This window comes from Coregonus lavaretus, assembly GCF_964263955.1.
Source record: "Coregonus lavaretus genome assembly, chromosome: 14".
In the NCBI taxonomy this organism is placed as follows: Eukaryota; Metazoa; Chordata; class Actinopteri; order Salmoniformes; family Salmonidae; genus Coregonus; species Coregonus lavaretus.
Window position 1 is genome coordinate 45,976,187 of NC_140001.1, and position 15,423 is coordinate 45,991,609.

Consider the following 15,423-nt stretch of genomic DNA (forward strand, 5'->3'; position numbering starts at 1 on the left):
CTCTTAAGACATATTAATGAAGATGTCTTACTACATGTGTTAGAAAATGAAGATGTCTTTAAGACAGTCTATAGACACCTCTTGTAAATATGAATGTATTGAGACATCCATCTTAAGACGTCTCAAGATATTTTATAATGTATTGTTTTGATGTTTTATTAGTTATTAATACTAATCATTCACTCTAGAACCCACATGCACATTAATCGCACAAATTGAACTGCACACAAAATCAAAGTTATCAAGATTTATTGACCACAATTACAATTTCAGCAGCAACAAAATAACTTGTGGTAAACACGGTAACATATAGAGCTCCAAACAACGCCTATCTTCAAGTCTTTACAGACAGATGGTCATCTCTGGTTTGGGGATCTCAGATCTCAGAGCTGGTCCTCCTTAACCTGCTGGAAAATAAAATTCCATCAAGTATCATATCATGAACACAGCAATAACAATACCACATTTACCCTGCTATTTTCTTGTACTTTAATTATGAATAGCTCACCTGAAGCAGAAAGCCATATCATCCATGAGGGCTTAATGTTTGACACCAGATAGGACCCCAGCTTTATTGTATGTCCAGTCTGAAAATAAAATGAATCAGTTAAACACTGTTCTCATTGGAAGAAATTAACATTGTACTCGTCATGTTCCTTTTTGCAATGCAGTGTTCTCACTTGTATATGCTGGGTGACAGCTTACCTTGTTTGAGTTGAGTAGCTGACATGACTTCCATCCTCGTAATCTGACAAAAAACAGCAAAAGCACATGTAAAAACAAAAAACAGATACAAGCATCCAGTCATAACTTACAGTTACCTCATCAGCCTATCCGTGCATAGAGGCCAGCACTTGGATAAGTCCAGTCTACTCTGCAGCATGAGAGGTTGGCATCCCTGATCAATAAAACAAAACAAGAAAATCTATAAATGCACCATTTAGCTGTAATTTATTTAGAGGATATATTTGATGTAACATTTAAATGTATTCTCTATTGAATAAAACTGCACAGAAAATACCAGAATTACAGTCACCTGTTAATAAGAGTAGATCAACTTTATGTCTCAAGATGTCTTGAGACATCTTAAATGTCCAATGCTGCTGTTTTCATCTCAATATCAAATAATTTCTGGGTATCAATTAAGTACCTTACTGTGATTGTTTTCAATTAAAATGGTCAAAAAGAAAGAAAAATAGCTCCTTGGAAAAAGCAATTTCTCAAGAAAGAATTTCACTAGGACTGTCTGGGAGTGGTCTGAGTGGGGAGGGGAAAACTGAAAACTAGCTGTTATTGGCAGAGGTTTGGAACTCTCTTTCTCATTGGTCTATTAACTAATTTACTGCATGTCACCAGGCAGGCCAAAACTCCATCCCACCACAATAGGCAGAAATTTCAGGCAGCCGTTTTCAAACAGCTCTTACACTAAAATGGTATTATCATTATTTTCACAATTTCACACCATTATTGGAAATATACTCTATGTGCACTAATTTGTTTACATCCTTGTGAGTGAGCATTTCTCCTTTGCCAAGATAATCCATCCACCTGACAGGTGTGGCATATCAAGAAGCTGATTAAACAGTATGATGATTACACAGGTGCACCTTGTGCTGGGGACAATAAAAGGCCAATCTAAAATGTGTAGTTTTGTCACTTACACAATGCCACAAATGCCTCAAGTTTTGAGGGAGTGTACAATTGCCATGCTGACTGCAGGGATGTCCACCAGAGCTGTTGCAAGAGAATGTTATGTTCATTTCTCTACCATAAGCTGCCTCCAACGTCATTTTAGAGAATTTGGCAGTACATCCAACCGGCTTCACAACCGCAGACCACGTGTAACCACGCCAGCCCAGGACCTCCACATCCGGCTTCTTCACCTGTGGAATCCTCTGAGACCAGCCACCCGGACAGGTGAATAGACTGTGGGTTGCACAACTGAAGAATTTCTGCAAAAACTGTCAGAAACCGTCTCAGGGAAGGTCATCTGCATGCTCGTCGTCGAGCGGTTTGCTGATGTCAACGTTGTGAACAGTGTCCCATGGAGACGGTGGAGTTATGGTATGGGTAGGCATAAGCTATGGACAACGAACACAATTGCATTTTATCGATGACAATTTGAATGTACAGAGTTACCGTCTACCCCAATCAACCACCCTCCTTTCATTCTTTGCCTTAAGTAACCATACCAAAAGTAACACATCATACTAATTTGAGTGTCCCGGATCTAGTCTATGAGACCAGGCTGGGTCTTTAAGACATGGAATTAGTGTCTTGAGACGTATCTTGAAGGCATACATAAAATGTCTCAAGACATAGCACTGTTTTACATTAGTGTCTCAAGACATGTCTTCAAAATGTGTCTTAAGATGTCTTGAGACATGTATATGGCATGTGTCAAGACATCTCAAGACGTTTCAAGACAAAGGTGATGGCTGGGTATGTAGCTTTGACTGCATGCTGGCAGTGAATTCAGAGCCATTCAGTGGCTATCCACACTACAAACATAATTTTATCAGGTTCCTGAGAAGCAATTGTAATGACAGTCCACCATAACATACCAGAGAGTTTCCTGATTAGCATTGTGTATTAAAAACACAATTTGAGATCATTGTAACGGGATTTCGCCACTCTTAAAGAAACCTAGCAACTTTTATTTTTGTTGTATATTTTTATATTCAGTGATAGACATTTGTTCATTGCTTATGTATGTATGATCAAAAATGTATCAATAATTGTCCAACACCTTGAAAACCAACCCTTAGAAATATTCATCATGACACCAAGAGTATATTAAGAGTAGTTTTTCAGGCCTACCTAATCTATTTGCTGAAGGCTACTGTCCAGGGTTTAAATTACACATCAGCCTACCATGCTGATCTTGGGTCAGTTTTAGATTTTCCCCACTAATGATTCAAGTTAGGGTTGGGGGAGGTGAAGCTGATCCTAGATCTGTACCTAGAGGAAACTTCACTCTGGAGCCCTTCATTGTTGTTGCCTGTAACCCTACCTTTTTCCCATGATGCTTTGCCTTGTTTCTAAGACTGTCTTTGCAGCAAACAGACACACATGACTACAGGATCAGTGAACACTAACTTAAATGGGTAAGTCAGTTACATGACACAGAGTTGTACATACTACAATCAAATATATTATAAACCAATAAGCTCAAACATCATCATTGTTAGAGTTGCATTAGTTAAAGTTGTCAAAAGTATAGCATTCTCAGTACAAAACAAAATGTGTGATAATGAGAAATTTGCTGTGCAAAGCATTCTCATAATAATGTTATTATTTGTTTTTCTAATGTATTTATTTTCTCATGCCCCAGAGTTCTCCAGTAAACATCCAATGATCCCTAAACTCTATGTAATGCAATGGAAGCAAGATTTGAAGAACCAGAGACTCTTGCTAAAGGTGAGGCCATCATTTCGCGAGGCATCTCCTCTCCATAAAAAAAAAAAAACATTGTTCTTTATTGAAATTCCATGCATTGTGAAAGATAAGAAGTTGAAATGTGTTACAAAAAATAATATATCCTTCTACAAATTGTAACACAAAACATCACAAACAAACGAATAAACACAAACAAGAGTTTCAGTAGACTTCCTGCCCTTATTCTCACAGAGCATATTATTAAGTGTTGCAAAGTCATTCATTAACTCTACCTTTAAAAATATTGAGTAGGATGTATTTTTCTTTTAAAATGTCATTTTATGGATGATATGCGTAGCAGACAGGAGTATACGGTATACAGTTTCCTCTGGGGAAATGAAGTTATTCTATTCTATATATTGTTTATCCCTCCCTGGGCAGAATGCGGCACTGGCGGAGATTCCTCATGGGCCACAGGAGGAAAGCCTGTGTTTTGAGGGCCGCGTGCGTCTGTGTCATGTCCAGGACAGAGGTGTGGTATTAGAGCACTCAGCATTCAGTGCAACACAGACAGGCCTTGAGGCTCACAACGCCTCTCACTTCTCCAGGTACAACAGTTCAGTGGTCACCACTCGCCAACTGTACCAGCATCCCTGAGAGAATAGGGGAACATTTGGAATGGAGTCAGATATTCCCTCAATAAATATGTAAGGAAATGTCATTACCCAATTTTCTTTTCTTTAAACATCTCACAGCTTGAAAGAGTTTACTCATTGAATTGTGTAATGAGCTCTTTGTGGTTGCAGAATTGAATATGTGTCTAACAGTCATTATACAGATCCTTATCGTGAATACCAACCCTTATAAGAGTATCCTGTCAGACCGCTTGGGTTCCTTCAGTGTTGTACATGTTCATCCATTAAGTGGCAGTAAGCAACCACTTTGTTGTTCACAGTAGAAGGCGCAATTCATCTATTGTCACCACTTAACCAACCATGCAGTCCTGCAAAGCAGTCCTTCTCATCTCAAAATCAGGTATTGTGAGTTTCAGGACTACAGACAGCAACCTAAATTGTCATGATGATACTTCTTGGGTCGCTTCCACTTGGACCAAGCATGTCTACACTTCTGAACATGATTGAAATTGTCACTATTATCTATCTCTCACCCCTGGAGCTGCCACATTGTTCACTCAGAGGGTTGGACATGGTGGTAACTAGTGCAGACAAATACTGGTACTGTGCCATTGTGGACTCGATGGACAGACAAACTCTTGCTAAGAGGCATCACTTTTCACATACATTTTTTTTCTAAATTGATTTATGATGCAAAGGGATATAATGTCCAGAGTTCAGGTTCAGAAACTGAAAATTAATTTTAGTAAGTAAAAGTAAATTGAGGACAACTCAAAACTAATATTACAAGCAATTGATTGATACATTACAATCTTGAATTGTTAAAGTATTGAAACATTAATACAATCCTTAAATGGACAGTGCCCTGTTTGTTTCAGAAACATGATGGCGTTTTTTCTCTCAATTTACCTGCAATGATTATTATTGTTAGCCTACATAGTCATCTTCCCCCTTACTTAATTTTTCAGTTGGCTAAATAGTCCTTACTTTTGTTTTATAGAATCATTGTATGGAGAGCTTTTCTATTCACAATCATCAAGTACCAGACAGTGAAAGACTGTTGTTGTTCACTATGCTAATGTGTTTGCAATACTGACAACATTGTGTTCCATTGACTACAGTCTGAATATGAATGCATGAGTATTTAAGAGTGTGGGGCTTGTAAGAGTCCTTTGTTTTACTTGAGTATAACCCCTAATTATTGAACGGAGGTCATGAACTATAAACTTGTTATTTAACTCAATAATTCTATATAAATAAACGAAATACTATGCATATCTGTTTACACTGTAAAACATAATTAGTTCTGCTAACTAAAAATGTTTGTGGAAAGCGATTGCCTAGAACCATTCGAGCAACCCAACTCAAAATATTCCTTATGGTTATCTTTTTAAGTTGTAATTACATAAGTTTTTTATTTTTTATGAACTTTTGTACACTAATTTGCATTATGTATTCTGAACTATAACGATTGAAGTTACTTGAACATAAATATGTGTTGTCTAAAACGTACACATTTAGGGTCCCTTCTACCTAAATTATTAACCTTTATTACTCTTAATTTTTTTCAAGTATTGTAAACTTGTGTAAGTACTTCTGATTGGTATTTTTCAGTGGTCGTGTCTTAATGTTTAACATTGTTTTATGTATTTGACGATTTGTAATTTTAACCCACCTTGCAGGCATTGTTGAGCACAGTGCTCATTCCTTTAGCAGTAACTGGAGGTAGAGCTGTAAGCATTGCAGAATGCTGCAATAGCCTCTGTCATTCTTGTTGATGGTGGGAATGGCTTGTCTTTCTCATTAATGAACATCAATTTGCCCAACGGTTATGATATCTGTTCATTATGATCCATTACACCTCATAGCACAACAAACTGCTTACTACTATTTTAGAAATATAGTTTTCTTTCTTCAAACATGCATTCAACATTGGGTAAAAGTATCATAACGTCAAAAAAATGTAATTACCCACATTCCTCTATACAAATGTGGGAAGTTGTTGCAAGAACATAAAATGATTAAGTATTCATAACTTGCGTATCAGTTCAACACAGATAAATCAAGTGTGTTTTACTCAAATATCAATGTGTCTAACTAATACTTTATTATTTTAAGTAAAGAAGTAAAACAATAGAATCAAGTAAGAACAACTTTTCTAATAAATGTTAAATTGACTTTAAACTATTAAATAATCCTAACTTGCAAAAATGTTATAACTTTAGATTAGCAGAACACAAATAAATAAAGTTATAGTTACTCAATTACCTTACATTTGTTAACATTCCTCCCAAAAAAATTAAGTGATACATTTTTTTATTGACATCTGAGTGAGTACCACTTATATGATTTGAGTTCTACTGACAGTTGGAGATGTTTGAGTAGCCAAGACTCAATTTATGTAATGAGTTAGGGAGTTACAGTATGTTTTACAGTGTAGCACTTGTTTCTATTGAAATCAATAGTGAAATAGTTGCCTGACTTTATAGTTCTGTGAATGAACAACTATACAGGACAACAAATGATTAATTTCACCAACATTCAGCTAATAATCTTAGTGGGGTGTCTGCAGTTGAAAAGCGCACACGATGGCGCATGGACAAATTTGTTTGTTCTCTGATGCTGCCTGTGACCTCTAGACCTCGTGTTGGCGGGTGACGTACTCAGAGTTGCTAATTTCTCAGAACATTCGACCCACACTCGAGGCATCACTCTTCCAGAACAGAAGAGAGTGGATTGAGTAGATGCCCACGGCGCAGCTTTGGCTTGAGTACTGATGCATGCGTTGATGAAGAAAGGAATTTAAATGGTTATTTTTAAAACAATTTCTGCAATACATCTGATTATACAGTGATAACTACTCAGTGGACATGTCATCACCCTCAGGTCAGAAACCAGCTCTCAAGACAGCGGCTTCAGGGCAAAGCAGGTTTCAGGTGACAGAAGTAACGGAGTTAGGACCCGCCACATCTGGAGAGCGCACGTCGGGAGGGACTGATGGAACTACGGGAACGACTGGTAGTAAGGGGACGGCAGGTGGAGAGGAGTCCAAAGGGAGATTTAGCGTAGTAAAGTTTCTTGATTCAGGTGGAATGGGGACGGACGCATCTGATGTGGCTCAGAATGGTGACACAGTCAGGAGCACGGGCAGCCATCGTTCGTCCGCAAGCGGTCATACTAACATTTCTGATACCCACTCAAATACTTATTATATGCGAACATTTGGCCACAACACAATTGATGCTGTCCCAAACATCGATTTCTACCGACAAACTGAAGCGCCTCTAGGAGATAAGTTGATACGGCCAACTCTTTCGGAGCTACACGATGAGCTTGACAAGGTACGTAACCTGCTACCACCTTCTGTTTTGACGCGCCACTACATCGCTATTTACCAGACAGGTGGGGATTGATTGCGCACGCCTCGAGATAGCCTATATTGTTGCCAAGTCAAGGGTTTTCCACTAAAATGCATCAACTATTACCTACCCTATAGGTGTATATTGCAGAATGTCACTGTGTTTGTTGCTTGCCATTAACACGTTATTACACTTTTTGTCTAGGCTACTTGTTTTTAGGTTAAATCTACATTTTTTGGGGTCTACCTTTTCTATTTGGACACTTTAAATCTATATAGAGTGCCTTCAGAAAGTATTCACACCCCTTGACTTTTTCCACATTTTGTTGTGTTACAGCCTGATTTCAAATGGATTAAATACAGATGTTTTGTCACTGGCCTACACAATTTACCCCATAATGTCAAAGTGGAATAATGTTTTTAGACATTTTTACAAATTAATAAAACATGAAAAGCTGAAACGTTTTGTATTATAAGTATTCAAACATTTTGTTATGGCAAGCCTAAATAAGTTGAGGAGTAAAAATGTGCTTAAAAGTCACATAATAAGTTGCATTGATTTAAATCTACTTGAAAATCTATGGCAAGACCTGAAAATGGTTGTCTAGCAATGAACAACAACTAATCTGACAGAGTTTAAAGAATTTTGAAAAGAATAATGGGCAAATGTTGCACAATACAGGTGTGGAAAGCTCTTAGAGACTTACCCAGAAAGACTCACAGCTGTAATTGCTGCCAAAGGTGCTTCTATAATGTATTGACTCAGGGGTGTGAATACTTATGTAAATGAGATATTTCTGTATTTCATTTTCAATAAATGTGTAAAAATGTCTAAAAACATGTTTTCACTTTGGGGTATATTGTGTAGATGGGCGAGAAAAATAATGAATTCAAGCTGTAACACAACAAAATGTGGAATTAGTCAAGGGGTATGAATACTTTCTGAAAGCACTATAGTACATCTACAGGTCATCCTTACATTCAGCCTTAGTGACGCTGTACCACAGGAACAGACTGGGACCAAAAAGCCGCCTGTGCATTTCTAACACACTGGCCCATTTTTTTCCTAGTGGCCCCCACCCCAGCCCATTGCTTTCCATGAGTCCCCCGTTATTACCCAAATAATAGTCATTCTGTACAAAAAAAAATCTACATTTAGACAGACACACTGGCATTTGCCAGAACTACCCTATGGCCAGTCCATCGATGCTGTATCACAACTGCCAGTGTATATTGTCTATGCTAAGCTGAAGTGACCTCGTCTGTCATCACAGCGTTCCCTTCCACAGGGACCTTTCTTCTCCTTTGCTGTCCTTTGAATGGACAGCGTGACGTCAGGGGCATGACCCACACATTTTGCTCAGACAATGCTCTCTCTGACCATGCCCAAACGCTGATCACCGGCTACTCTTGGCAACTGACAGCCTTTGCAGCCACCAACAAAACAATGCTGGCGTGGTTCTCTCTCCCTTCCCTATACTCAATGGTCCAGTGTCCCGGTCTCTGGTCTCTAACACTTTATAGCTATGCTATCCTGTTGGATCACTCACATGCCTCTCATGGGGGCAGGTAACTTATAATGGATGACAGAGTAGATACATTAGTCCAGCCCACAGGCCAATATATTGTAACATCTATTCAAACCACAGGTTCTAGGCCTTCTATATCTAATATTCTAGATATTACACAATGTTTATGCATACATGCATACCGGGGCGGCAGGTAGCTTAGTGGGTAAGAGCGTTGTGCCAGTAACTGAAAGGTCGCTGGTTCTAATCCCCGAGCCGACTAGGTGAAAAATCTGTCGATGTGCTCTTAAGCAAGGCACTTAACCCTAATTGCTCCTGTAAGTTGCTCTGGATAAGAGCGTCTGCTAAATGACGTAAATGTAATGTATGTCAGAGGTGCCATTTGCAGAGGAAACAAAAACTTCCCAAGAGTGATATTAGTGCCAATGGAATTTGAATATTGCACAAATGCAACTGAATTATACTTGAAAGGGGCAATCTGCAATTGCTACACCCATTTCTAGACTCTTAGATTAAGGCTGAGGCTAGGAGACCGGATCGAACCGCCCTGTTCCGCCCTCCGTTTTGCTTCTTAGTGATCATGCAACACAGAACGATTTGATAGATAGCACATCATTGAAATTCGCCAGAGTAGCCTGTTCCATCTCTGGGCAGCCGAACTAGTACATGCGCAGAAGGTAAGGTTGTTTGGATATCCGAAAGAACTCCAGATAATCCAGTCGTGCAGCCACTCCGTTAAATGAATGATATACCTATTGATTCTTGAAGAATATAACTTAGAAATGCCTCATGACCTTAGTTCAACTGTCATACCCCATCAAAACCCAAAATATATGCTTGTTTTACTTCATTGTTTGTAAACAATGAAAAACATGGTTAAAACTAGAATTCTGATAGCATGGATGGTCAGTCCTTTCAAATAATGATAATGCCCTTTTAGTGTACGAGCTGTTTGAAAAGACCGCCTGAAATTTCTGCCTGTTTTGGTGGGATGGAGTTTTGGCCTGCCTGGTGACATCACCAGGCAGTAAATTTGTTTTAACCACCATGTCTATGAATTTGAGAGGGATTACATTTCTCCAGCCCCATCCGTCAGCTGTTTACCAAAACAGCGGCGGGGTGAACCCCTTTGTTATTGTTTGAACTTCCGATTTCAGTTCAGCAGAAGATCCGCTTTTAGGGTTAAAGGTCATTTCCAATTGAGTCGGAAACGTTGCCTTTAATATGTTCATAGCCGATCATAGGCGATCAGATTGAATCTAGCCCTTAATGTTTGTCAGCATTTGCTATGTGTGGTATTTTTCAGGAGCCATTGGATGAGGATGGCTTTCCTATTGGGGAGGAGTCTACTCTTGCTGAGGAGGCTGCAGCCAAAGAAGGAACAAAGGAACAAGTAAAGGGAGGCACCATCAAGTTTGGCTGGGTCAAAGGTGTCCTGGTTAGTGTGGCCAGAACTGGGTCTGGGAATTAAACATTTTGGGGTCTCCGGCCCAAACATCACATTTTATTTTATTTTAGAACTATTCAAACTCTACCATGTTCTCCTTATTGCTCTGTGACGAATCATTGAATTGCACATCAATGTAAATCCTTTCAAAGACATCCAACACAAATCTAAAAACAAGCTTTCAAATGAATGGTTTCCCCCCACTATAGAAGTATGTGTTGGTAACATGAATGTTGTCACGTGTGTCTTTGTGTTCAGGTACGTTGCATGTTGAACATCTGGGGTGTGATGCTCTTTATTCGCATGTCATGGATCGTGGGACAGGCAGGCATTGGTACGTAGGTGATGACTCATGTTCAATCAAGACCAAAATATTTACAGTTTCAAACCTCATAGTATTGTTTTAGCATTGGGCATGTTGGTTTTGCGTCACCAAAAACCCCATTCAGGGTTTGCTCATTTTAGACTATTCCATTGGTCCTAAAGTGAAATCTCCACCCACCTGGGGCACCAGGTGACACAAAATAAACGCACCCCTTGTTGTAAAGTTGGTTATCATAAATTATATACTTGCAGGTATATTATTATTATGAGCTTTTTGTCTATAACTAGGGCCCAGAGTTTTTCCAGGTCAGGTAAAACAAATTCCTACTGGCCTTTGTCACAATCTATTTTACCTGTAAGCATGATGAGAATAATTATGTAACTAAAACATAATTTGCTCATATTTTTAACAGGTCTGACATGTGTTATTATTCTGATGGCAACTGTTGTAACCACCATCACTGGACTCTCCACCTCAGCCATAGCAACCAATGGGTTTGTGCGAGGAGGTAAGGGAAAACTTTATTCCTGATGAAATGCTAATATATTAAATATGCATTAGGATCCTGTAGCAGAATTATATAAATGAGGTATTAGAAGAGATCATAAGGAGTATTGCTTTGGTAAAGTCATTGGGATCCTTCATGATGCCGGGATTAAATCTGTAGAGTGCTGTCGACAGAAGCATCATGCCTGTGCAGAGGGACGTGCCCCCTCAGAATTGTCTTGTTATAAAATATCTACTTTTTTTCTGTAATACTACTAGCCACCTAGCAATTTTATGAAGTTGGCTTTAGCTAGCCCAGATAGGTTCCCAATCTCCCAATCTCATAACTAGTTACCAAGAAGCCATTTCAGCCTATCAATCAAGTTAAAGTAGCGGGCAAGGTTGGTAGACTTTCTTTTTCTAGAAAAGCAAGCAATAACTAAATGTACTGAATAAGACTCACATTCCTTTCAATCTTTTACCCAGATTTCCACAGAGATGCAGAGAAGCAGAGAAGCATATTTAGTTTATTTTAAAAAAGAATTACCAGTCAGGAGGATACAGACAGCTCAAGAGGTATGCTTAGATATGCAGAAAAATAAGACATATTTTTTTACATAGAACTAAGCATAATGATTATGGATCTAGATTGCAGGAAAAAGCAGTTTCAGAAATGAAAAATTATCCAACTTCCAGACGAGGGGCCTAGGCCCCCTCCGGACCACCCCCCAGCCATCCTTACATATTTGTGCCCCCTCAGATTTTTGTGGTGCCTGACGGCCCTGGCTGTCGACACTGGATTGTAAAGGCAATGTTCCTGCATTCCTGGAGATCACACTCACAATAAACGCTGCAAATGTCGGCTCAATCGGAAATTACCTTTAAAAGTCAGTTATAGTGCGCTGAGCTATAACATGCTTGAATTGTGTTTCTGGTCTAACCCTAGTGTGTTTCTGGTCTAACCCTAGTGTGTTTCTGGTCTAACCCGTCTGTAATTCTTCCTCTTATCTTAGGTGGAGCATATTACCTCATATCAAGGAGTTTGGGCCCTGAATTTGGCGGCTCCATTGGTCTCATCTTCGCCTTTGCTAATGCTGTGGCTGTGGCCATGTATGTTGTGGGCTTTGCTGAAACTGTCGTTGAGATGCTCAATGTAAGGAACATTTGATATGCCTGTATAGTGAACTTTGATTGGATCGCTGTGTGTCAAGTTGAAATTTGACATAGCAACAACAGTAACCGCCTTGAGTGATTGTTTCCTGATTGACAGGATGTAGATGCCCTGATGACAGATGAGCTCAATGACGTCCGTATAGTGGGCACCCTCACTGTCATCCTGCTTCTGGGCATCTCAGTGGCAGGGATGGAGTGGGAGGCGAAGGTAAGGCCCACAGAGCAATGCACTGTCACACATAGTAACACAAGGAAACCTTGCTTTTACTTTTGACTCTTGTCATAGTGCCTTTATGGAACTTCTGGCAGATAAACATGTTGAAACTCGGTATCACTCACGACTCAATTTTCCCTTCCAGGCCCAGATTGTGTTATTGGTCATTCTTTTGGCTGCCATCTTCAACTATTTCATCGGAACCGTCATCACCATGGAGTCAAAAGAGCCCAAAGGCTTCTTTGGCTACAAAGGTTTGTCTGATGGTTAAACTATGCACTCATTTCCAGATCCCAATTTGGAATTCTACTTCTGTTGAATTCTACTGACATTAATCTAGTCTCAGATCTGTTTGTGCTTTTGCCTACCTAATTGTCATTTTCAAGGCAAACACCTTTGACAGGACAATTCCATAAGGAGTTGACTAGAGAGCAGGAACAGACTGGCACCGAGGCTGGCATTATATGTAATGGCTTACGACTGCCCAATTGAATCAAGATTACATTTTCACGTCGTCTTCTTTTTCATCCCAAGCGGCTATCATGATGGAGAACATGGGCCCGGATTTCCGAGACGGCGAGACGTTCTTTTCCATGTTTGCCATTTTCTTTCCGGCTGCAACAGGCATCCTGGCAGGTGCCAACATCTCAGGAGACCTTACAGTAAGACCTTGGCTTCTCTTAAAGGTCCAATGCATCCGTTTTATCTCAATATCAAATAATTTCTAGGTAACTATTAAGTACCTTATTGTGATTGTTTTCAATTAAAATGGTCAAAAAGAAACAAAAATAGCTTCTTAGCAAAAAGCAATTTCTCAAGCAAGAATTTTGCAAGGACTGTCTGTGAGTGGTCTAAGTAGGGTTGCAAAGGGAGGGTATTTTACTGGAAACTTTGCCAGTAAACTACCAGAATGTTGGTATCTTTTAAGGATTTTATGTAATCTATCAAAATACTTCTAGTGGCCCTTTTGGGTACTTCAGATTATCACGTGTCTGCAATTATCTCTGGCCCTCTCTCTGACCTTATCACATGTAAAATATATGAAATAATTAAATAAGATGATTTTAATATAAAAAACAGAAGACAAAGCTGTAAAACATTATCCTAAATATAAACCATGAACTTAGTGAATACCATTGGTGTTTGATATGAGGGTTTCAGCATTTAATATCCTTTATATTTATTTTACAATGCCAATGTATTTCTTGTCAATGTTTTGGCGTCAAACTGGTGGCAGTTGTGGAAAAAGTAAATAGTTGGACGAGTTGCAGAGGTAATTGCAAATTGTTGATTAGATGCTTTTTTTTATTAATTATGCTATTTTCTCTTGGACCATATGACTAGAAACTCATGGACAATATGGACACAGATATAAAACATTTATACTATATATGAATACATTTGTTTTAAGTTATTCAAGTATAAATTACCAAAGTTACGATAGATTGCCATAGATTTTCTCTTAATTTCCAAAATTACTGAAGATTCTGGTAACATTGATAAATTACCAGTAGCTTTGCAACCTTAGGTCTGAGTTGGGAGGGGGAAACTGAAAACTCATGTTATTGGCAGAGAGGTTTGGAACTCTCTTTCTTATTGGTCAAATAATGAATTTACCGCCTGGTGATGTCACTAGGCAGGCCAAAACTCCATCCCACCTAAACAGGCTGAAATTTCAGGCGGTCTTTTCAAACAGCTCTTACACTAAAAGGGCATTATCATTATTTTCACAATTTCACAGTATTATTTCAACTTCCATAGTGTGGTAAATGTACACTGCTCAAAAAAATAAACACTAAAATAACACATCCTAGATCTGAATGAATGAAATAATCTTATTAAATACTTTTTTCTTTACATAGTTGAATGTGCTGACAACAAAATCACACAAAAATTATCAATGGAAATCAAATTTATCAAACCATGGAGGTCTGGATTTGGAGTCACCCTCAAAATTAAAGTGGAAAACCACACTACAGGCTGATCCAACTTTGATGTAATGTCCTTAAAACAAGTCAAAATGAGGCTCAGTAGTGTGTTTGGCCTCCACGTGCCTGTATGACCTCCCTACAATGCCTGGGCATGCTCCTGATGAGGTGGCGGATGGTCTCCTGAGGGATCTCCTCCCAGACCTGGACTAAAGCATCAAAACATGATGTCCCAGATGTGCTCAATTGGATTCAGGTCTGGGGAACGGGCGGGCCAGTCCATAGCATCAATGCCTTCCTCTTGCAGGAACTGCTGACACACTCCAGCCACATGAGGTCTAGCATTGTCTTGCATTAGGAGGAACCCAGGGCCAACCGCACCAGCATATGGTCTCACAAGGGGTCTGAGGATCTCATCTCGGTACCTAATGGCAGTCAGGCTACCTCTGGCGAGCACATGGAGGGCTGTGCGGCCACCCAAAGAAATGCCACCCCACACCATGACTGACCCACCGCCAAACCGGTCATGCTGGAGGATGTTGCAGGCAGCAGAACGTTCTCCACGGCGTCTCCAGACTCTGTCACATCTGTCACATGTGCTCAGTGTGAACCTGCTTTCATCTGTGAAGAGCACAGGGCGCCAGTGGCGAATTTGCCAATCTTGGTGTTCTCTGGCAAATGCCAAACGTCCTGCACGGTGTTGGGCTGTAAGCACAACCCCCACCTGTGGACGTCGGGCCCTCATACCACCCTAATGGAGTCTGTTTCTGACCGTTTGAGCAGACACATGCACATTTGTGGCCTGCTGGAGGTCATTTTGCAGGGCTCTGGCAGTGCTCCTCCTGCTCCTCCTTGCACAAAGGCGGAGGTAGCAGTCCTGCTGCTGGGTTGTTGCCCTCCTACGGCCTCCTCCACGTCTCCTGATGTACTGGCCTGTCTCCTGGTAGCGC

At 39.8% G+C, this 15,423-nt stretch overlaps 1 protein-coding gene across 1 annotated transcript in view; it reads left to right on the forward strand.

The window, feature by feature from the left end:
- Positions 1–6,883: 6,883 nt before the first annotated feature.
- Positions 6,884–15,423, forward strand: part of LOC311141677 (solute carrier family 12 member 2) — a gene marked incomplete at its 5' end in the record, with an annotated part of 33,497 nt that continues 24,957 nt past the window's right edge. Inside the window, 8 exons of the mRNA XM_084177083.1 lie at positions 6,884–7,354; positions 10,207–10,338; positions 10,606–10,681; positions 11,085–11,180; positions 12,172–12,311; positions 12,429–12,539; positions 12,691–12,799; positions 13,080–13,207. Coding sequence (XP_084033209.1) covers positions 6,884–7,354; positions 10,207–10,338; positions 10,606–10,681; positions 11,085–11,180; positions 12,172–12,311; positions 12,429–12,539; positions 12,691–12,799; positions 13,080–13,207 — 1,263 coding nt within the window. The remainder of the gene's footprint in view (positions 7,355–10,206; positions 10,339–10,605; positions 10,682–11,084; positions 11,181–12,171; positions 12,312–12,428; positions 12,540–12,690; positions 12,800–13,079; positions 13,208–15,423) is intronic.